This window comes from Schistocerca cancellata, chromosome 4 (genome assembly GCF_023864275.1).
Source record: "Schistocerca cancellata isolate TAMUIC-IGC-003103 chromosome 4, iqSchCanc2.1, whole genome shotgun sequence".
In the NCBI taxonomy this organism is placed as follows: domain Eukaryota; kingdom Metazoa; phylum Arthropoda; class Insecta; order Orthoptera; family Acrididae; genus Schistocerca; species Schistocerca cancellata.
The window spans coordinates 724,389,703-724,415,270 of record NC_064629.1 but is presented as its reverse complement, the minus strand read 5'-3'; the positions used below and the strand labels follow the sequence as shown (position 1 = coordinate 724,415,270).

Genomic DNA, 25,568 nt, shown 5'->3' with positions numbered 1-25,568 from the left:
CTGTGTGAAAACAAGTTTAGAAAAATGTGTGATCACAACTTGCACTAAGATGGTAGCAGAAAGACTGCTAAACCCAGACTGCAATACATACTAAATACCTTATTCATATGCTACTGCTGACAATGTGGGGTAGACCAATTCATATTGTTGAACATTTCCCCCACCTCGTGAAAATGGTTGGTGTTGTCACATTAAACTGCCTTCACTCATTATGCAAAACATCGCTTGTTAAGTGAGTCATTTTTTTACAATTATAGAAGTGGAATTATGCAGAGGACCTAGACTGCATCAGATGTCATGAACTCCCCATCCTAGCAGCAGACTGGCATGCAGACTGGCTTCCATACATACTGCAAAACTGCATACCATACAACGCCACCAAGCTGAAACAGATGCTGTTAACTATAACTGACACACCATGTTGCATGTAACTTTAGTTACTGCTCTTAGTTTCACTTTTATAATTTATTATTTTATACTTTTTACATTTTATACATTCAGTGTTTTTTTTTTAATTCATAACATTTAATGACACTTCATGCAGTCTTGATCATCTGCATAACTCCACTTCTGTAATTTTATGATCTTTATGTATTTCACTATTTATACACCCATTGTTGTGGGCCTATGCTTTTAATACTGTAACAAAAAAATTTATACAATTTTTATTTTTCTACTTTCAGAGTAAGACCTTATTTCTTAATAATACTTTCAAAGTCTCACACTTTGAGTATCTTAAGACACTAATTCAGTTTTCACTACTTTATTTCCACATTTATAAACTACTATTTTATGCCCCTTTTACAATTTTTTGCATCCATTCTAGTATTTTAACAAAAGGTTTTTTTTATGTAACCGACATTTTGCAGTTTTAATATAAGACCCTCTCTCGTTAAACTACACAGAATCCACTGGAAAAAGCAGGAGTTTATAGGATTCTGTGATTGGTGAACATCCTTGGTCAGTTTAGGTGATCTTGTATCTTCAAGGTGGGTTTATAGATTACTGTGATGTTCCACTTTTTCAAGGTTGTTTTTTTTTCTTCTCCTATGGGGTTAGTAACGTCCTTAATGAAACACAGGAAAACTTTCGATTTCACCAGTGCTTGAGCATCACTATGATTTCTATGTGATGGTATCAATGCTCTTTTCACCTCAGTGAACGAATAACCATTTTTGAACAATGCACTGATGAGACGTTTTAATTCTGCATCAAACAGCTCTGGTTTGCAGATTTTCCTTGCTCTATCTGCCAATGTTTTTATGATGCCTCACTTTTTTGTGGATTCAAATCCCAGTGTAGGTAATGGTCTGGGTGTAGGTTTTGAGTAAGCTCTGTGGCCCAAGCTACCATCTTCTTTCCTGAAAACTCGCACATAAAGAAAATTCAATCTTCTGACAGCCTCCTCCTCCTCCTCCATGGTAAACTGAATCTTCAGATTCATCCATTGAGATGTTTGTGGAAACAATCCAGTTCCTCCCTGACATGCTGCCACTAAACAAATGTATCATCCCCATACCAGAACCAAATATTTGGTTTCTTTTTTGCAGTTTTCAGCGCCTGCTCTTCAAATTATTCCTTAAAGAAGTTCGCTATAACTAGGTTGAAGGGGCTCCCCATACTGACACCATCCGTCTGCCCATAGAACTCCTCTTCCATTTGAAATATGTGGATATGAGACAATATTTAAACAGTTCTGCAACATTGTGAGGAAAAATGCAATTCAGCTGTTGAAATACTTCATTAAATGGAGCCATAGTGAATAGCGATACCACATTAAAAGGAAGTAATATCTCCTCCAGCTGTACCACTACACCATTTAATTTACAGATAAAATGTGCCGAATTCTTGATATATGAATACAATTGGCTCACATACAGTCGTAATAATGTTGTCAAGAACTTGGCAATTGAATAAGTGCATGAACCAGTAGCACTCACTATAGGCCTTAGAGGAACATGTTCTTTGTGCACCTTTGGCAGTCCATAAAGTCTTGGTGGTAGCACAACTGAATTCAACAGACTTTTCTGAACATTCTGTTCAATAGAAGACTACTTCATCAACTGTGTAATAGTTCTAAGAATTTTCTCAGTGGGCTCTTTAGTCAGTTTCCTATATGTTTGCAGATATAATTAGTTGTTAATCTTACTATCATAGTTGGTCACATTCAAAACAATTGTTGCATTTCCTTTGTCAGTAAGGAGAATAACAACACTATCATCCTCATTCAGGCATTTTGTGGCGGTCCTCTCACTCACAGTTAAATTACTTGTTGGAGGCTTTGTGCAAGACAATACTTTTACAGCTTCTATACAGATTTCTTCAGCTGTAACCGTGTCCATACTATGAATGCTTGCTTCTACACTGTTTATTATTTCCTCCGTGGGCACAACTTGTGGGCTAATGGCAAAGTTTCCACCCTTGGCAAGCACACATCTCTCATTGTCAGATAGCAAAGTTCAGATAAACTGATAGCCATGTGGGAAGCATCTAAATGGTGGAATATCTGATTAGGTTGCAAATTATCAAATTCCTTCTTTTGTCTATTACACATCGTCATCTGGATTGTTTTCACAAAAGTCTCAATAGGATCAGTTTTTCAAGAAAGAAGATGGTAGCTTGTGATATTTGGTTTACTGAAAACCCATGCACACAGATCGTTTTACCTACGCCAACATTTTAACCACTAGCCACAACAAAAGCGAGGCATCATAAAAACGTTGGCAGATAGAGCAAGGAAAATCTGCAAACCAGAGCTGCTTTTGCAGAATTAAAACATCTGGCCAGTGCATTGCTCAAGAATGGTTATTCACTCACTGAGTTGTAAACAGTGTTGAAAGCACCGCATAGAAATCATATCAATGCTCAAGTGCTGGTGAAATCAAGTTTTCCTGCCTTTCATTATGGATGTTACTGACTGCATAGGAAGAATCTTGAAAAAGCAGAACATCATGGTAATCTACAAACCCACCTGGAAGATAAAATATCACCTACAATTGGACAAGGATGCTCGCTAACCACTGGAAGAAGCAGGAATTTATAGGTTCTCATGTAGTTGTGAGAAGGTGTATGTGGGTACTACAAAAAGAATGGTCAATAAAACACAAGGGCAATTGCAGAATGGGAGAGACTGACAGACCGGCTGTTGTGTAACATGCTTTGCAGCTAGGAGCCACCACATTCATTTTGGTAGGACTCAAGTACTAGCAGTCACAGGCAGATACCATGAAAAGCTATACAGAGAGGCCATAGAGATTGTAAAACACCCCAGGAATTGCAATAGGAAGAAGGAAGGCATGAAATTGAATGACATCTGGATTCTGGTTCTGAGGAAACTGCACAGATACACATGGAAGCGGAATTTCACTGTTTCCAGTAGTGAGCCATAGTGTGAATTGAACATTCAAAGAAGCTACAATCCCCCTTCAAAATGTCGTCTGATAATTAGGATGAAACATTGGGTTTTAACCTTAAATCCATTTGACCAGAGCATAATAGCCCAGAACATTTTATTAACTGTGACTTTTCCGGCCATAGAAGTTTATATTTTACATTCATCTGGTTTATTATTAATAACTTCCTCAATAGAAACACTTTTTTTAAAGTGCACTTTTTTAAACCAGAATTACGTCTGTTCTCACTTTATAATTTTATTTGGAATTAGTTTTATGACTACTTGTATTGGACAATGAATTCTTCATAGATTTCAAAGTATGGACAGGATATGTAATGAAAAAGTAATTTCTTTCTTGGACACTTTCTGTCACACACACACACACACACACACACACACACACACACACAAAAATGAGAAATTATCTATACGTTGTCAGCTATAATAATGTCGATGAATCCTGTACTGTCTGACTCAGTGATAATGTGCTTTCATGTTGCATCACTACAAACCATTACTCGTTAACATTTGCCACTGCTCACTTTAAAACAGGGTATGTTCAAGATAATATACATTTCATTTTTGTCTGCCAAGCTTTCAACAGCACTGCCATGCTTTAAATAACCTCCATCCACTAATGCCAACAAAATGACATCATCCTGATACACAAATGTGAGCTTTATTTGCAAATAATGAAGGAAGTTTTGAACCCACTCTCTTTGAGTATCAGTGTTTAGTTTGAAAACACAAAGATTTCAATGTAACTAGTGGTGGAAGAATGATAATCCAAGATGACTTAATGAATCCACTACACGAATATAGAATTAGATGCGTTAAATTAACTTCATTCTTTCGTAATGAGGTTTTCCACGTGTGCATACATAGATTTCCCTTCAACTCCCTACTTGAAGGGAGATATTCATCACAGCAATGTGGACAACTGATTTCTTGTATGTCTGATGCTTACAACCAAATGAAGCACCAATTCTAATAACCTCAGTATTGTTGGAGATATGAAAATCTATCCTGGTGTGAATTATTAGATTTTCTTGACACTAAATGAGCTTTTAAATTAAAGGTAACACAGATATATTAATGTTGAGTGAATTGATATGCTCCCAAAGAAGACATTGCAATGCAGAAAAGTTTGTCAATGATATGGCATATATTATTTCAGTGAATACACATACTATTTTTTTCAAGTTGTTGTCACCTTTCTAACCGAATGTCACTTTTTGATCATTACCAAATATGAATTTTTAATATCCATAATGTGTGCACATACTGACAGACGAAGTAAAAGGCTAATATCCAAACTACAGCAGACAAAGAAGTGAACTAAACACAGCTGCATGCCTGATAGTTCATGGATTAAATGTTAACATTACAAATCTGGACTACTTGCTTCTATCAGCATATCATGTGTGACATGACTTCATATATTTTCTGTAATGTACACTATCTTTTTTGGGAAGTAGTTTGTAAGGAGTTAATAATACACACTAGTCTTAGCACATCATCAATAAAATTTTGAGCAGAATTTTCAGCATTTTCTTTTTTGTCTAGCTTATGCCATATCATGTATGGACGTAATTTTGTGTTGTTATCCCCACCACCATCACTTTGTCAAATTCTGTTTTATAGGGAAGTGTGAATTTGGAGTAACTGGCCATATGACTGTAATATTACATTTTTAATGTCCTCTGATACTGAGTGCTGTCCTCATTGCTTTTCTCTGTTCCATGGGGGCCTTCCTCTCACATTGTGGGTCACAAATGATGACATTCAGGGACATCATATTCTGTAGATTGTGAGGTAATGAGATATAAAATATAGTTTAACTGGAACAGGGATTTCAGATACTGATGGCTGTGGTTCAGCTGAAGACTGATTAAATCGCTTTTCCACATCAAATCACCCCAAAGCGGTGAAGATAAGAATGTAAACACCATTACCAACAGTCTACACAATGCTCTACTGTCAATCTCTTGAAAGACAGACTCATCAGAAGTTTTACGCAACTCTCCATTCCAGGCAGCTTGTATACTGCATTACTAAAGCTACCTTGTAATGTGTGTGTGTGTGTGTGTGTGTGTGTGTGTGTGTGTGTGTGTGTGTGTGAGAGAGAGAGAGAGAGAGAGAGAGAGAGAGAGAGAGAGAGAGAGAAAGCGTGCACGTGTGTGTGTGTGTGTGTGTGTGTGTGGGTGGTGTTTCCCCCCCCCCCCCCCCCAATGCACACATATATCGCATGGGAAATGGTAAGGTTGAGGTAACAAGTAGGGACAAATAAAACATATAAACATAACTCTTAAGAAAACAAACTTTATTAAGCACTTTTGATCATTAAAACACCAGTGTTTCAAAAAACACAAGATATCAAAATAACTGTAATATTAGTTATGCAATTAATACTCTAATGAACTGCCTACAAAACAGTATATCAATATTCTTGTATTCATGTCAAGTGCTCAAAACATAAAACTGGAAGTTGATAAATTAGACCATTAAAAATTGAAGGGATAAAATTGTATACAAGAACAGCAGTATCTAACTCCTGAATACTCAGGAATAACAATTATTCTATGATTTTTTTGTTACCAACAGTTGAAAGGTAAATAATCTTCATACATTACCTTCCTGCATAGAATAATTTGTTCTGGAATAGCCAACACGTCCCTTACTGAGCTGTGTGCCAGCCAGACTCCAGATGCTCTAGGTACAAGGAGACAAAGAGTTTACATTTACAAAAGTAATAATCAAGTTTAGCTTGCTATATTCAATTATAATCTTACAGGAATTTATGTATCAGTCCCTGCTTAGCTATATGGACAGAAAAACAAATTTCCCTGCAAGGTAATCACCAATGTGTGAGCTTTTTCTGCACTTGCCCTGGGATATCTAGAATTCTCTTCTGTGTAATTTTGATGAACAAATTTCAGCATAACTGTTACTTTCACATTTCATGAAATAAAATTCTTTTTATAATGATGACAATGTGGCCAAAGAAAAACAAATTGAATCAAATGTGAAAATGAAGTCATTCTCCTTGTTGCATTGCACTCTGTTGTGTAATGAAATTACACCCATGCAAAGCTGTATCCAACTGAGGAGATCTTAACTCACTGCAGAAAAGAGAGTTTGAAGCAGAAAGCTATCAATAATAAGTTTACTCTTATTGTAAACCATTTAATAGATCTGTATGTTTCTCTAGTTAATAATACCAGAAAAATTGAAATTAAAACTAACAAAATTGTATGGAATATTAGACAAGACAGACAAAAGAAGTAAATGATACTAAAAAGACAAGGAAAGGTAAGAAATGTTTAAATACAGCAGAATGTAGACAGAATAAAGATGTTATTTTAGCGTTCTCACTACTGTTTGGCAACTGGAAATTTTTCCTACAATAGGAAGTATTTGTTCATTTTTGCAGCTTTATTTTTAGTATAGATGGTATATCACAGAAACTCTGTGTTTCATGCAGAGTGATTTATAGTCAATTCTGGTGGCCATGTGCTACAAAACCCTATTAACGGAATACATTTTAGACAATATTAGCACACAATATAAATAATATTGAATAATCATCTACCTCAGACACTATTTGTGAATTGTATTGTATATGAGAATGCTACTACTTTTATTAATATGATGCTGTGTATCATTGGATACAATGTTTCAATTATTTTAATACTTTCTTTTTCATTTGTAAAAAAGTACTATTATGTTCCACCATATGTTTCTGGCCTAACTATGCACTACACAAAATTAACAGCATTGTGAAAAGTAGTCTTCTGATCTTCCATATTTCACATACATTTGTCAGATACACAAATATCAAACTGATTTCTGTACTGCAAAATAATGTTTAGTTGATAAAGCACAAATAAATTTGTCAGTATGCATTTATAGCCAAAACCAGGGCAAACCTGAAATCCATCAGCAGAATTTTGAAGGTTGTTCAGGAATATTTACTGAGTATTTTGGTAAAGGGACTTGTGGTCTTCACCCCTGGATAAGTGGAATTGCATTTTATTTGATTGATACTATCATTTTTCTTTGTATCTGTTTTACACAGAACTATACCCGAAAAACTTTGCAAATGTTGAGAATATGTGCTGTGTGTCTTGTTCCATGCACTCAGAGTACTTACTCACAATAGTAATGCTCACTTTATTCTTCATCCTCAAGTCTGAAGTCACTACTGCTCAGCTCTGCTTCAAGTTTATTTTTCCAGCAGTTTTATTTGTATGTAAACAGTGATATACAGCAGTATGGATGGGTTTACTGATGAAGAGTTTGGAGATATGCAACTTGTGTATGTGTTCACTGAATGCAACAAAACAGTGTCATGATGATGGTGCTATACTGATACATTCTTGCAGCATCAGCAACTACATCATAGAACCTCTGCATCTAAGGGCTCTGGCATGCCACAGTAGGTCTGTTGGCCATTCTGTAGGCAGTGCTCAGATCTGGCAGTAAAAAATGCCAGCAGAGATGCCAGAGGAATGCTTTCAGTCTACACTCAGTAGAAAAGCTACCAGCTTATGTGCAAGTCTGAAATAAAAAGGGAATGCAGAAAAAGAAGTTTTGGGTACATCCTGTCATTGCTGATCATGACGTTATTCCACATGCTTTATAACGATTTAAGAAATTACAGTGCTAAATTTTCCAGTATCCTGAGAATGACATTCTGTTCATTTGATGAGGTAGTGGAGATCTCTCGAAATTACCTGATGACAAAGTTCACTGTTTTAAGGACACTAATCTCATTAGACAAAATGGTTTTCGTGACCTGTGTACTCAGTAGCTAACTGTTTATTTCTGCTGTGATAGTTATACAGTTTTGGTTGTAACTGTAAGGTACTCATAGAAGTGACTTTCAGTTTTTATTTGAAAAGTAAGTTGTTATAATCTGAAAGTAAATTTACAAAAGTTTTAGACAAGAAGGCAGAAAACTGTCTCCTTTGTTTATATAGCTTTTTTCTTAAAATAATTCTAGTGTGTCAATATACAACCTATTATCATCACTTGCTGCAGCAGAAGGTGTAGCTGTGCTATTTCCGTCTGGTAGTAGATTTTGAGGAAAATTTACATAGCCCTGATAGTACAAGTTTTATCTGTGGTACGAAACTTTTGTGGTTGGAGTGGAGCATCAGGAACGGGTTGTGAGGAAAATTGAGTTCAATAATTTCCACTACCTCCATCCAGCCTGAGTCTAGAAAGTGCTTTATTGTAAGTAGTTTGACTGTGATTATGATGTGGAGAGACTTATTCTTCAAACAGTTCATATTTCAAACAGTTCTGAGATGAAGTGTCCCAAGTTGCTGATCTCATCTGAATCTTGCAGATAACATATTCAGTGTTAAAACTATCCATAGCACTCCTGTGGGCAGATAAAACTAGGTACAGGTGATCAGTAGGTAGTGCTTGACAGCTCTGCTGGTGTCCTGGCGCAGGAGCAGCTGTAGGCCACTGTGTGTTCCACTGGCAGTGCCGAAAGGTTGACAGGCTGGCTGGCAGAACCTCGCAGTGACTGCTCTGCTGGCAGAGCTTCAATGCTCAGGTAGATGCCAGGTTCGAGAGGCTCCATTATGTCCTATGCATCTGTTTGGCATCTCTGCCAGCAGACCTGCCATTGCATTCCAGTGTGGTAAAGCCCTAAGGATTGTCACATTATTCTGGATTTTGTGTTTTACATTTCGATGATTGAAAACTACAGAACTTTTCACAGAAACAATGGTAATTAGGGTAGCAAACAGAATGAATCACAATTACATTATTACTCTGCAGCAAGCCATGAGCGACCACAGGTATTTTATGCCAAAATACTTAGAAAATATCTTTGAACAACCTCCACACTTGTCATTGAAGTTTGGGTTCACCCTGTAAAACATGTATATTTCATTTTAGATGACCACTAATGGCATAGCTACAGGTTTTATAGTTACATCAGTAAATTTATGTACTATCTGGAAATTTATTACAAAAATATGCTCACAATGTAGAACATAAATGCAAAGGAAACAAAGTAGCTCGGGTTGTACAAACTAATTCTCGCAGCTTTCATCTCAAAATACTTTGGTAAGCCTTGGTGCATATAAATTGGGATTGTCCAAGTGAAGTTTCAGCATCATTCTTGCCATGTATGGATCCATAGTTTTTATGATATATACATTTAGACTTTTTTAACTACTGAGGTGCCTGTCAACAACATGATCATTATCAGGCTTTCTTCAAGGAACTGTCTTGATATTCACCTCACCAGAAATGAAAAATTAACAGGAACAAATGTTGTAACAAAGTTCTTATAGAATTTAAATCTTTTGAGTGTTTGTTCAGCCTGGATCTGTGTGTGCAGAAATAACTGAGAGTGGCACCTAGTGTCCCACAGTTAAATTTCTGTATGAGGTATTTACATCTACAGATAGAAGTTTACACATCAGTTGGTTCACCATTATTCACAGAAACAAACTCTTTTGCCAAAGTTTAGGATTCAGTAGTGAGCTTTGCAAGTTTTTCACATCTTTGTCACTTTTCTGATAAGCCTACAAGGAACTAACAGTCTCCATAAACCAATACAAGTGAGTATGGTTTCTAAAACATAGGCAATTTCAAGTAATGGGACATTATATATTTATCACCACCATTCTGCATGAAGATATAATCACAACTGAACTGTAATATATGTACATAGTGTTTAGTTATACTGTGTACATCTGAAAGTGACTTTTTGTGCACCTGCCGAGATTACTCTAAACTGTTGACAGTAATATGCCTAGGCCAATCAGCTGATCTTTTCCTGCACCTGGTAATCATAATTTATTGTTAACAACTAAAAATACCATGTAACTTACCAATTCTCCATCCCTAGTCAACATAGAATTTAAAACTGAAGGCAAAAACAAATTCTGCTATATATGCTGACATACGGCATATAACAGGACGGTATTTACAAAATTAGGAAAATGTAAATGTTTTAGGGTAATGTGGAAATGGAGACTGTAAAGTTAAATTGCAGTTCCAGAGATGCCCTTTTTTATATTAAGAGAATAAAGAAAGAAATGAATAGACATAGCAGATAAATAGACCACAACCCCTACATTAAGACCGAAATGTATGTGGCAGTAGATGGATGTGTTCACTGACAAATGAAATAAACATTTTATGTTTTTTTTTTTTTTTTTTAAGACTGGTATCATCGCTGTCTATTTGATGATGGACATTTCCAGAAGCATTTGATTTTGTTGGGTGCCATTTATGGTCCAGAAGTATTTACACTACATTTAATTACTGATCACTGATACACAATAAAAGTTAACAGCACTCACTCACATAAATAAGGATGGTAAAACTGTGACTTTATACTAATGCTTCAAAATAAACAGTTTATTACCACCAAAGACTTTGTGCATCTTCCTAGACTTCGATTTCTCAGTGATTTGTATGTATTTTCACCCTCTTTCCACATTGTTTGGCTTAAGGATGGCTTTTAGCTGCTTTAGGCTGGCCATCTTAGTTCAGAACATGGACAGGCAATCAATCTATACTTAAAATTGGCACAATGTTAACATGAGTTCAACATCATAGCAAAGGCTGTAGAAGTAATTGTATTTATTGCTCAGTCACAGATACCTCATTTCAGCAGTTAGAAATGTTTTAGAGAAGATATGGCAGAATTCATTTACCATATGAAGTCCTTACACTTTGCTACAGTAATTATGTTATCTCCCAAAACAAATTTTAGAAGTTCATTATTTATGAACACCTTTTTAAATCATTTAAAATTCTGCTACCTGTATCAGCTGCTGTCACCATGTTTTGATAATGCAACAGAGGACAAAAATATAGGACTTTTGAGTGGTAACTGTGTGAATATCCACCGTAGTTAAAAAAAATCAATTTAGCATGAGCAATATATGAGTGTACCCTTAGAGAACATATTTCCATCAATAATTTAATTCAATGCCTGTCGTCATTGCAAACCATTTGCTAGCTGCTTACTCTAGATCAGTGTTAATGAGAGCAACCAACATCAAATGGATAAGTTTAATTTTTCTTAGTGAGACTCTGCTCTGTGGACTAGATACTAGCACAAAATTAATTTTCGTTCAACACTAAACTTATCTGTAGCATTTATAGGTCCTGATCTGACAAAAATTCATGGACAGAGCGAGAGAGAGAGAGAGAGAGAGAGAGAGAGAGAGAGAGGGAGGGAGGGAGGGAGGGAGAGGGGGGGGGGACTGTGGTGTCATTAGTATTAGTTCTGACAATCTAAGTGAAAATTGGATGCACACGTGCAAGACATCGATATTGGTGCTCTTCATTGCAGTCAAGTTGTGGGTGACACACAAAGTGCCATCTCCAATGTCATTCAAACACAGTGCTTTACGTGTGAAGGCAAGTCACATGATATCAGTCAACACTGTAATGTGAATGCCTCAATTCGTGGAAAACCCATGCCAACTGCCATAGGTTGATGAGAGCAGTCCCTATCAACTATCATGGATTTTAACAATGTGTGGGTACACCAGCTGGGCAACAACAATCACCACCACAGCAACAGCCAAATCACCAAGAACCACCATCTCCATATGGAGTAAGATGCTACCACCCACACGTGAATGTCTGGTCACGCTCGCACACACAGTTGATTCAGCTACACTTTCTGCATTCGACATGTACCTTCAGCAATTGAATCCCACAAAAGTTACCTGAATGCAATCTGTTTCACATATCCTACAGACTATTGAGTGAGATATCCTTGACATGGAAATAACTCTCGTCAATTTCCATAAGTTGTAGGTGGGAGAAGAGCACTTGTGGACCCGGATGGCTGCCCGAACAGTGTCTCGTGTAGTCCTTTAATGATGCGCTGCTGCTTCACTCAGGGCAACATTAAGTGCTACACTTTGCTAGCAATCTTTAATTCATGAAATGTTTCAACTTGTAAGAATCAAAACTATCAATTCAATTTCTTTATGTGTGAACTGGAGTCCACATAACCAAGTTACATGATCATAAATGAAATTGTATGTAATTATCATTATATAAATGGGCAAAATGTGATACTGTTTAAAATTTCTTCCTCAATACTACAGAGCACAGCTAGAGAAATGCTTGCAAGTGGACTTTCTTCAGAGTCTTCAGACATGAGAAAATGCATTTGTACACAATGTTTTTCAAATCATTCTGGGGACATGGAAAATTTATGCAAATATACTATCAATTGGAAATATAAGTAAAATTTAGTTATTTTCACTTTCTTCTCACGCATATGCAAAGCAACTGGTGACAAAGTTCTTGACACATTGTTTTCACCATTTCTTTTTGTCTGTTATCCTTCAATGTGAAAAAAATAAACAAACAAATGAAACGTTGAAGGAGCAGTTATCATGTCTATGCAACATTATTTTATGTCAAAAGAGTTACGAGCTAAATCACAAATTTGGAAACAGTAAGTAGATGTAGCTTTGCTAAACTAACCTTCTGAGCATGTGAATAACATCAGTATTTCATCTTGAAGGGAATGTGCAGAATATGATGCTGTTGCAGAGAATAATGTTAAAGAGTAGAACAGAGAACTCTGTAGTGGACACCAAAAGATCCTGAGGGAGATCCCAGCAGAGGGGTCAAAACGTTGAACATTTTAGGAGAAACATGACATGGCCTAACAACCCAGAAGATTTTAACTTCAGTAGATAAATAATGTTATTTTGCGATATGAATGTTTTAGCCACATTTTTACTGAATGTGGAGTAACAGGACTGGTATACACAAACTGTCATGACCTTCGCATAAATGTCTCAGCAAATAACTAGCAGTGACACAGTGGGTGTTGAGTTGCTAACTTAGTCTGACATGAAAAAAGAAAGGGATGAACAAACACATTACTTCTGCAGACACAGATTAATTCATTTAGAAAAAAATTTAGAAGAAACTGATTTACAAAGGCAGGAGGTCAGAAAATTATTGAATGCCACATAATAATAAATACATTACATTTAGTATGGAGCTATTTCATTCAGTGCAACAACACAATGGCTGGAGGAAAATGAAAAATAAAATTTGTGGGAAGAGGAGAGGGAATGCCATCTTGGAGACAAATTAATGTCTTGCAGTGTGAGTGCTACTGTTGAAAGATATTGCACCACACAAACACAGGAAAGAGAAAAACAGAAGGAGCATATGACTGCAGATAAAAGAAGAGAAAGAAAGAACACTGCCACGAAAGATTCATCTGGGCCACGAAGAAATGGAGAAACTGATGATCATTATCAGTATAGATTTCAAGGGCATGGCAAAATGGACTATTGCTGTAGTGTGTTCAAAATTACTTTAGGATTGACAACTATGACAGAAGTAGTAGGGGGGAGCCCATGTGGGTGGCATAGACTTGAAGTTAACAAACTTTCACCCCACCACCACAACACTCCCTGCTTGCACCGTGTTTGAGTTTCAGGTAGCTTGCTGTCCTGTATGATCAAACCACCCTGTGATTTTGTTTGTTGTTGTTTTTACTGTTGCAGGAGTTATTTTATTCCTTGTCACCATTATTTGTTGTGCAATACTGAACATCGTCAGTAGCAGTTTGTTGAAATTTACAAGTGGAAATGTTCCACACCATTCTCTTGGCCAGGGGACTGCAATACACCAATTGAGATAAATGGATTGCATGTTACGTGCCTACTTTGAAACTGGAAAACTTTATGGCAGCCCAATGCTCTCTATTAAAAACGTAATCAATAGAACTGCTGCAGCTCTGAACGTAAACAAAAATACAATTGTGCAGATTGGCACAGAAATGTTTGAGAAATAAAATGAAGCTGGAATAATGCTGAAGCCTGAAACTCTTCGGGAAAAACATGTTATGGATAAGTGGATTACCAATATAGATTCATTTCCTGAGGCTGTGATTCATTGTCATGCTCATGAGTATTACTGCAGAAAGTAAAATACAACATTAGCATATTAATGGTCAACATTAAGGAATCTTGTCTTTTCCAAATTAGTTGCACACAGCTTTTTTCATTTAATTAAATAACAGTGACAGTTACAGTGTCTTAGCAACGAGCATGATGCCAGTCAAGCTTTTGCATTATAATCACAGAAATGAAGTATAGGAAGATTCAGCTGCATCTTAGAAGTGCACAGTCTCCAATGATAAACAATTACATAACAGACTTAACATTTTTGTAAGCTTTGACATTTTAATAAGAAGGCCACATCAATAACCAACTCCAGATGAAGTTCATCACAGGAATTCATACTATGTCACACAAAATAGATATTATTGTTTACAATATAATTGCTGCAATACTGAAGTAATGTTTATGTATCACTCCCAATACTGGCTGGACTATTTAAGGTACATTCTATTAGTGTGAAAAACATACATAAATCTTAAATTTGCTATGTTACAAATAAGTAGGTGGATCAGAAAACTCAATAACAGGTTAATTACAAGCCTAGTGTTCAGTTTCTTGAAACAAAACTATAAGGGCAACCACTTAGTACTTCTCATGCAAGCAGACCATTTTCTGTCATATTTAACTGACATTATTTCATGTTGCAAAACTCTGACAGAGCTCCTGGTTTGAGTATATGAAAATGTGATGTATTAATAAGTTTTCATTTGCTTAAGGTGTTCAACCAATTCCAATTACAAAAAAGCTTCCTGAAGGTTGAAAATTCGGTAATGTTGTCAGAAAATGTGTGTTCGTGAATTGTGTGTATATAAGCTTAATAATTTGTTGTTGCATATAAAAGTAAAACTAACGTATAGTGCAGTTCTTCCAGATCAGACTGATCAAAGTTACATATTTACACAGTGAGTAGTTTACAAGTCTGAGCAAGATGAATCTAATATCAGATTATGTGTGTGCTCCATGTGGGACAGGGCAACTCTTGTCCACGCCTCCACATGCTCCTGCCGAACTGTCAATCCTGAAGTCATTTTGAACAGATTCTAGAAATAGTGAAAGAGCATCAAGCTGCTGTATGTTGTGCCTTTATCATTCCCTGCCATTCCTTCATTATTATATCATCTTACACCTATTACAAAACTTCCCCATTTTTCCTTCTCCTTTGATATGCTTTTTGTCTGACCTCTGTTAAGTTTGTGTTACAGTGACACATTGTACATTATGACTGTACTTTTAGGCACAGATGTGATAAAATTGTGCATTCTATTCCAAACAGATGACAGAATTACAAAATTGAAATCACTTCAAGGAGATTTAAGATCAGTTCTGTATATCCTCTCACTGTCGATAGATCAATTTATAAGCTGTGTTTTACACTTGTGTATTACTTAAGAAGACAAGTAAAAGTAGAAAGTATATATAAAAGAATGCACCATTCATTATCTTCCTCTCTTTTTTTTCCCCAGAAAACCGAAAATACTCTTTATGTAAGTTTTATTGGCACATAGTTTGTTACCTACCAAAAAGAAAATCCAAAACCAGTTTGTGCAATCAGTACCACTACAATTAATCTTGTACATGATTTATAACATTTTTTGTAATAACAGTTATTACCCCTCAACTTATTTGCCAAATGTCACTGATTACGCAAACTGTTGGTGTAGAAGATTTTTTATACTAACTCAAATCCTCCCTGCAACAAAAGTAGATACTGATTTCTAAGGAATTTATCACCATGAACTACATGCACAGTTCCTGTATGTGCCTGCCCTAGTACAAGCATGTGGCAGTCCAATAAATGCTTAAAAATAATCGGTTACAACTAGGAGGAGGGAAGGAAAAAGGGGAGGATTTTGTTTTTGTTTCTTTTTTTTTAATACCATCTATACTAAGTGACTGCTTGAACCTGGATACCTGAGCTGAAATTTACATGCTGCCATTACTGGGCATGGTTAAATGGAATTAACTGAATCACATGTTAAAAATATTCAGAATCATACCACTTAGAAAAACGGATTTCCTTACATATGGAATGAAATGTATGGGAACTAAGCGGTATTAATAATTTGCAAACTGATGGATATGGTTTCAGTTGAATAAGTGCTGTACACTTGAGGAAATTACTATATAAAGACATGTTACTGCAAGTACTTTTATTGAGATTCAGCACATTGCTAAATGACAGATATAATAAGAATGAGAAAAACAATAAATAATTGAGCTACATCATTTTCTAAAATATTAAGCACTAATGTGTTACACAGATAATGCTGGATACAGCAAAAACACATTGAATATCACCACACTTATTTGCTCATAACAAAGAATCAAAATCATTTCCTTTTTAAAGGAAATTTATAAATCTCATACAGAAAATTGCAGAAACCCCTTATTAACTGAGATTTCCTTGAAAGTTCAGGATAAATCATATCAAAAAGTCACATACAACTACTTTTACATAATGACAAATCTCTGAAAATGCCATGTAACAGTCTAAGTGGAAAAACAAATGCAATAAGAAATATGAGAAAACAGATGCCTTCAGAATATTATTTTCCTGATGAGTGTGTTCCCTTCACTTAAAAATTAATCTGTAATGGAACAGTATTAGTAGGAAGTCAAGTGACTGTGGTACATTTCAATCTCTAATTATGTTTGCCAATTTAAAAAAAAGGGCTTACAATTTATTTCAATAATTTGCCATTCTCTTGTCTGTAAATTTAAAAAGGGTAAAAATAAGTTTTAAATGGCTGATAATATTCGTTTGTAGTCTCCAAATTTTTAAGTTGGAGATCTCTGTGTAAACCTTGTTTACCCATTTTTTTCAGTTTCTTTATTTCACACAAACTATTTTGGAAAATTATTCAACAAGGTCCAAAATACATTAAATTCCATTAATAGAAAACCACCTTTTCAAAATATATTATCAGTCTTTAAGAATGGTCAACAGCTCAAATGAGCTTATCTTTGTACGCGCAATGAAAATAGTTCAGCAAATGCCTTTGGCTTTAATGACTTCTCTGTGTCAGAGATACGAAGGATTTCTCAGTTAATAAGGTTTCCTGTTTCAGTGTGTGTGTGTGTGTGTGTGTGTGTGTGTGTGTGTGTGTGTGTGTGTGTGTGTGTGTGTGTGTGTGTGTGTGTGTATTTTTTATGTATATATTTACACTCTATATGCTTTCCACACAAAAATACTTCACACATCATAGTTCATAAGAATCTGAACAAAAATTTATTTAAAAAGAAGGAACAAAATAAGAAAGAAAGAAATTTTTACTGAAATAGATGCATCATAAGTTGGCTTATTTAAACAGTTAAATAGGATATTCATAAATTACTGACTGTGCATAAACTGTCATTACACATAAATATTAACATTAAACATTGTACACAACAGTCTCAAAATACTTTGATATTACGGATAAAATATTCTTTTTATATGCATCAAGCTGAATATTAAAAGACATACAAATTGTTCTTGTAATGGAAAACCATTTATTATGGTTTTTTATTTTGCCGAGAATATACGAAAAAATATAACTGCACAATAGCACATGAACAACAAATTCTAAAAGCTTCCATTCCATTAATGGTTTTCATTCTGGTTAATAAAATAAATGCTCTTCTTCAGCAATAAATTCTTTTGAAATTTCTACAAAAATAGGTTTGTATGATGATCTGTAGGAAAGCCAACAGCCTTCATGGCTTATAATGTAGTATTTTTATACAAAATCAACGATCAGTGTATTGAAAACATTATCAAAACTAAAAATTTACACTTAAAGCAAGCACATACAGCTATGCATTACCTAGCAGCTATGTATGTCTGATTACACACCCACCATACACATATTTTAAAATAAGAGGAGATAATATAAAATTTGTAACTAAAACTAGCTCATAGGTATTACAGGCACCATTATATTGAGGTAAAATGAAGATATTTACAACCAAAAACCAGAGCGTACTTTTCACAAGCATACTCTTACACAATTGCAGACAGAAGTATAGACAGGGAGAGAAGTGTCCACAGTGCATAACTGCTTTACTTTGTAGGAGAAGCAGGAGAATTATTATGAAATGAAGAATATGAACAGAAGAAGATGTGACAGTCAAACAAGAAGATTAAAGACTAATAAAGTCCTTTAGTGCACATACTTCTTCAAGAGATGTAATCTAAAAAATTACAAACTCTTTGCAAAAAAATATTAATTTCATACTATCATTCGTTACACAACTTGCAACATAAATGATATTCACATCCACATTAAAATAAATAAACAATTACTAATTGCATCACAAATGAAAGGCACTTTTAAGCTGCTCATTATTTGGGAGATAAGAAATCCAATCCTGTAGCAATGGAATGAACTCAGTGCTCATCTGGGGATGTGCCAATCCCCATTGCAGATTCATAGGCTAAACCGTGGAAATGAAAAAGACAGATCTCAACCTCAAGTTGTAGATCTTACATGTATTTCAGTAATAAAAATACATTTTAATTCTTCTTCTTTCTCTTAAAGTAAGAGTCAGCATAATGACCACCCAAACCTTGAGAATGCTGACCAATGTAGTTACCCTCTGGACTTGGTTCTGGGGATGGCAAAAGCCTATTGTATTTTCTTTTCTGTCCAACAGGTGTTGAAAGCCCAGACGGAGGTGACGCTATCACTACTGGACTTCCTGGGTGAGACCACAGTCCTGGCACAAAACCTGAAGTTGGGAAACTTCCAAATTGAGGGGCCGGTGCTGGAACAGCTGCAGCAGGGGCTAGGAATGTTCCTGGACCCCAACCATTCTGATATGGTGATTGCCTTAATTGATTAGGTTTTACTTCCAAGAAACCTACGGGTTTTGGAGCAGGAACTGAAACAGGGCTACCTATTATAGGCTGGCCAGGGCCAACAGGAGTACTTATTATAGATGGCCGTACACTTGGGATTGGACTGCTCAGTAATGTGCGCCCAGTCTGTGCAGAAGATACACTCATTGTTGGTGTAGGATGACTAGTAGGAACAGGGGCTACAGATATAGCCCAGCTTGGATCCTGTGCTAAATGGTTTTGAATATTTGGTACTCCCACAAATGGGAAAGGTCCTGGTGGAGGAACAACTGGAATCCCTGTTGTTCCATTACCTGTTTGTACTGCATTGGTCAGTGTTCCCAGAAGCTGATTGAGATTTTGTGCATTGCTTAATATTGTGTTAATGGTTTGCTGTAAATCACCCGGTACAGCTTCGGCAAAGCCTATCATGCTACCATTTTGCTTCATTGGTAGTTTCCCTGGTGTAACAAATTGAGTTTTCTCTGTATGCAAAGGAGCTTTCATTTCATAAATGCCTGTAGGATCCACTAACCCAACAGCAGGTTGTGGTTGTGCCTGTAATTGCCCTAAAAGACCATTCCATATGCTCATTTGGTCCATATCTTCTAAGACTTGGTGTGGAGCTACCTCTGCTGGTGGTGGGCTCATTCCACTTGATGGATTGGGAAGAAGAGGTAACTGCTGGTAAGTAAAAACAATTAATTAAAAAACAAATATTCACTGAAGACAAACTGTGGCAAGATAAATGAGCACACCCACTGAGTGGCACCACATTAAGAAGACAAAACACACACATACATACAGTACAGGAAGTGTGGCAGAAAATCTGCTAAGGCACGAGATTCAAAGTATGTCTAATTTACAGTTATACAGTGAAATACAAGAGAAATATCTTCTATAATGATCATTTTGCTCACAGGTACAGCAGAAGAAGAGAAGGCACATTCTAGAATGTAGTATTACTGGTTTCTGAGCATTAATGGTAAGAAAACTCCCACTGTGTGTTTTGTCTTCTTTGACACATGCTGTTATATCTTACCGCAATGAATACTACAAAATTACTTAATCAATACCATAGTAGTATGAAATTAAATGTGAGATATTAATGGCAGTACAAAGTGAATGTATGATGTGAAACTTATGTATTTATTAAGTTAATTTAGTCACCACTATTCTAAAGAAAAAAATACCAATGCTAAAACAGGAAGAGAGGAAGACATAATTATAATAATGTACTAATAATGTTGTATACTGAGCATAGATGTTGTGAGAATAACAAAACTATGTCATGTGTCGATAAAATATTTAACTTTTTATAATGGAAACAATTTAATTATATCACATGGGTGAACACTAACCATTAACTGGAATATAAGTTAGCCCATATATTTCTAGGCTTTGATACCATTTGATCCCAGATCACAGTATTTATAAAAATAAATACAGTATAACCCCACTTTTACACTCCCAGAAGTAAAATCTTCCCACTGCTTACATTTTTTATTGCACCCATCAACAATGTTAATTTTCACCTGTTTTGAGTTAAAATATTTATAATATTCCCATGGTATGCACTTTATGAAACAATGTTCATGGAGAGAAAATGAATACAACATAAAAGTATGGTAGCATGGTGTTGGCCTTAAGTAGTGTTTGCAAATGTCGTATGGTTAACTTTCTGGAGCTGTACATGCCCTACGCAGTAAATCTAAATCAAAAAAAGTCAGAATAATTCATGGCAGTATTAATTTGTCTCCTGCTGTTGCCAAGCTCTACTCAAATTGGTGGTGGTTAAGAGTAACTGTTTCAATGTAAGTCAGAAGAATGTGTGACTTCAGATGAACATTCACTTGTCTCTTGTCACTAGCAGCCTTAGCTTTCTATAGTGGGTGCTGTATGAATAGCAGTATGCTGATATTATTCTGGCTATATTGTTACAATTATTTTCACTCTGTGAGTATGATCATATTAGAGGTAATCCACTTACTAGTATTCATAACTAATAATATAGTTTTGTTTATGGTCTGTACACAGATGATAGTTGCCATCTGTTAGGTAAGGTTGACAATGTTGGCTGCATTGACAGAGCTGTCACTTCAGACTGAGGTGAGTCAGTTTCAATTGGCAAAGCTACTTCTGTCAGTCAGTGTGCCAACAGTTAACTGTGTGTATCATGTAACATTGTTCATAGCCTTGTTTAAGTTGTCAAAGTGTTATGTTGTTAAGTGTTTCTTTAAAGTGGAAGCTTAGAGTTTTCTGGCACAGTTTTAAGATGGAAAATACTATGAAAAGAAAGAGTGAAACACTTTCAATGGGAGAGAAAGTAAAAATTCTGGAAAAGTTGAAGTTCATATCATAGAACAGGCATTGAATTACCATGGAGTATAGGGATACCAGCGTCTATGCTGAACACCATAATCAAAAACAAAAGACTATTTTGGAAAGTGCAAGTAACACTGGGCCAAATTCAGAAATGATGAAATGTCAGTTACTCTAAATATACAGAGCTGGAAGAAATTACAAAGAAATGGTTTCAGATAGAAAGTGCTTCCAGTATCCCCATAAATGGTGTGATACTGCATGTAAAGCTGGTGAAGGTGGCCAATATGCTTTTAATTGAGGTCTAATTCACATCTAATAGGGGAATCAGTAGGTTCAAGAACTGGCATACCATGATGTAAAAAACTATACATAACAAAGGAAACAATGCAAACATAAAAACCATTAGAAAATGGCAAAGTGTTACATTACAAGAAGAACTTATGAAGCAGTAGAGCATAAAGGAGATCTCCATCCTAGATGAAATTTGCCTTTAAAAGAGAAACTGCCCTGATGGGTAACACAGTCAAGTTCACCATACAGTAATGCAAGACACAGATGCTGATGGCTCAGAAAAAAATTAAATTGTTTGTGTTTGGCAAATAAACAAAACACACTGCTTCAAACATGTAAAAACATTGCCCATTAACTATAGTGCCAATATCAAAATGTGATTAACACTGGAACTATTCAAGAAGCAACTGAATAGCCTCAATAAAGGAATGAAGACCTATAGCAGGAAAATTCTTCTGTTTATGGATATTTGCCCCGCACATCCAGTAAGTATAAATTCATGCAATATGCCGTTGAAGTTCCTACTACCAAACTGCACAAACAAATTGTAGCCCTTGGCTTTGGGCATTATCCGTGCCCTAAATCTTATTACAGGAAAGTCATTGTGCAGAAGGTAGTTAATTAAGTTTGATGGAAATTGAGAAAGAACCAACCCCCTTTAAAGCATCAGTTTTATATGTTTTGCACTGTATTGCCAAGGGCTAGGCAGAGGTTAAGGAGTCCAACCACTGCTTTCAAAAGCAGGTTTCATTCAAGCAGACAAAGGAAATGGATCTGAAATACCAGATCTGAGTAATAATGATGACAATGAAATCCTGCTGCTTCATTGTGAGGAATGCTGCAGCTGGAGCACCCCATGCAAGATTTCCTACATGCTGAAAACAAGGTTGTCAGTGTTGAAAGCATATCTTTGGAAGATCTAATTGATTTTAATATACATTAAAACAATTATAATGCAGGAAGTGATAGTGGTGGTGGTCCTTCTGTTGTAGACATTATGTAAGACATTTATGTAAGATCCTCACTCAAATTCTTGAAAACATATCCACCCCCTGAGACAGATCTGTAGTGTAATCTGACATCTACGTTAAGTTTGAAAGTTAAAATTTGTTTGAGAGTTGAAAAAAACAACTAATGGAATGTGAAAGGTTGTGATGACAAATTAATCTGTAGTGTAGCCCAATCCATATATTCACAAACAATGTTTAATGTAATTTGCAATATTTCATGCACTTTTCACTGTAAAATGTAAAACAGCTACAGGAGTTCAGGGTTCTAAGTTCAGCATTTTAAGTTCAGCCATCATGTTACTTTTCCAACACTTCATCAGGACAAATTTTACTAAAAATAGTGCATTTGGAGTGATCTTGAACGCAGTGGAACAATTAAATTGCACAGCTTCATGGCATGCAAGTGTAAACACAAGAACCACCAGATATGGCATCTTAGTTTTCTGACACTTAAATCAACCTGGCAGTGGCTTGGTATGCTACTGTCTGGCTCTCCCCAAAACATGTCACTTTTGTGTGATCTGTTGAACTGAAGTGTTGGAGTTGGGAAATGTCCTGTCGGTGATTAAACGTAGGACCAGATTCAGAAAAACCTTTATTAAATAAGACATGTCTGCAATGAGTATTTTGATTTATATTATGTACATGCATCACACATAAATTGTGCATGGTTGGGGGGAGAGGGGGCACTTCTGGGTGTAATTTTGCCTCTTAAAAAGTAAATTCCCACATTTTACATTTTCTCACTTTTACAGATTTTTTTAAGTGCCTTTAAAAGTGTAAAAGTGGAGTGTCACTGCATTTACAATATTTTTTGAAAACCTCAAGTTAACAACTCCGTCTGTTGCCAGTATATACCACTATAGTACAGTATTTGAGCCCATCTTAAATTTATAAAAAGAATACAACATAATTATAGCTCATTTTCATATGTTTGTTCATGCAGAAGCTTCCTTTAGATGACGCACTGCTTTAAAGTGTCTCTAATATTAAGTTGAAATTTGTTTGGTGCCTTTCATTCATAGTATTCAACATGCTGTTCTTTTCTACGTAGACGAACATACTTATTGTTACTGGTATCAGGTTTCCAAACATAAATTTAATATCTTGGGAAATATGCAATAAATCATATTCTTGCACAAGACATGAATTATATTTACTTCATGATATTTTCAGTACCATTATGCAGAATATTTGTTTTAAAGGATATTGCATCTTAAACAACCACTTATTTAATATGTAATAGCATTCTTCTCTTATGAAGCTGAAGTATTTTCATATGAGAAAGACCACCATCATCATCATCATTGTCCTCAATTGTTTGCTTTCAAACTGAATGTATCTTTATCTCTTGCATCTTGCAACATATGGGTTTTCAACACTGACCAATTATACTGTGAGCCCTCACTGTTAAGTTTCATGCTATACAAGACACTCCCCCTTCCATATTTTCTCAATAATCTCCATTTTTATTCATCTTCAATAATAGTTCTGTTCCGAGTGTTCAAAAGCTGTTTTTTTTGTGTCTTGTTTTTGCCATCAATCCTATTACATTCACACATAAAGCCTATTAAGAAGTTTGCAGTAATGGCCCCAGGCAGCCATGTTATGATCTGCTTATATGTATGTTTAGACCTGTCCAAACACACATTCCAGTTAAATAATAGAACTTCTAACATCAGTTCTGACATAGCTGTATGTCAGTATAGTTACTGATCAATCATCAGTAATAACTGTTTCAGTGGAGGCAAAAACTGGTGACGAATTTTGTAGTGCAGTTTCCTTCATCTGCTGAGTGGACCAGTAGTTTGAAGAAATTCCCCTGGTACTAACAAGGGAACCTCCCCATCGTACCCCCCTCAGATTTAGTTATAAGTTGGCACAGTGGATAGGCCTTGAAAAACTGAACACAGATCAATCGAGAAAACAGGAAGAAGTTGTGTGGAACTATGAAAAAAATTAGTAAAATATACAAACTGAGTAGTCCATGTGAAGATAGGCAACATCAAGAACACTGGGAGTCAAAGAGCGCTGTGGTCCCATGGTTAGCGAGAGCAGCTACGAAACGAGAGGTCGTAGGTTCAAGTATTTCCTCCAGTGAAAAGTTTAATTTTTTATTTTCAGTTTATGTGACAAACTCTTATCTTTTCATCACTTTTTTGGGAGTGATTATCATATCCACAAGGAAACCTAAATCGGGCAAGGTAGAAGAATCTTTTTACCCATTCGCTAAGTGTACAAGTTAGGTGGGTCGACAACATATTCCTGTCATGTGACGCACATGCCGTCACCAGTGTCGTATAGAATATATCAGACGTGTTTTCCCGTGGAGGAATCGGTTGACCTATGACCTTGCGATCAAATGTTTTTTTTTTTCCCCCCCATTGGAGAGGCACGTCCTTTCGTCTACTAATCGCACGTTTTTGCGGTGCGGTCGCAAAACACAGACACTAAACTTATTGCAGTGAACAGAGATGTCAATGAACAAACGGACAGATCATAACTTTGCAAAAATAAAGAAAGTAAAATTTTCGGTCGAGGGAAGACTTGAACCAAGGACCTCTCGTTCTGCAGCTACTCACGCTAACCACGGGACCACGGCGCTCCTGAGCTCGCAGTCTCCTTGATGTTGCTTATGTTGGACATGGACTACTCAGTTTGTATATTTTACTAATTTTTTTTACTGTTGCACACAACTTCCTCCTGTTTTCTTGATTGATCTGTGTTCAGTTTTTCAAGGCCTATCCACTGTGCCAACTTATAACTAAATCTGAGGGGGGTGCGATGGGGAGGTTCCC

The 25,568-nt window shown here is 35.9% G+C and overlaps 1 protein-coding gene across 2 annotated transcripts in view; it reads right to left on the bottom strand.

Annotated features, from left to right (window-relative positions):
• Nucleotides 1-17,395: 17,395 nt before the first annotated feature.
• Nucleotides 17,396-25,568, bottom strand: part of LOC126183786 (ribonucleoprotein PTB-binding 1-like) — a 362,605-nt gene continuing 354,432 nt past the window's right edge. Inside the window, exon 7 of one of the 2 annotated variants that reach the window (XM_049926024.1) lies at nucleotides 17,396-19,828. In XM_049926024.1, the coding sequence (XP_049781981.1) occupies nucleotides 18,821-19,828 (1,008 nt within the window). In that variant the 3' untranslated portion in view covers nucleotides 17,396-18,820. The remainder of the gene's footprint in view (nucleotides 19,829-25,568) is intronic. The other variant, XM_049926025.1, reaches the window with a different exon arrangement.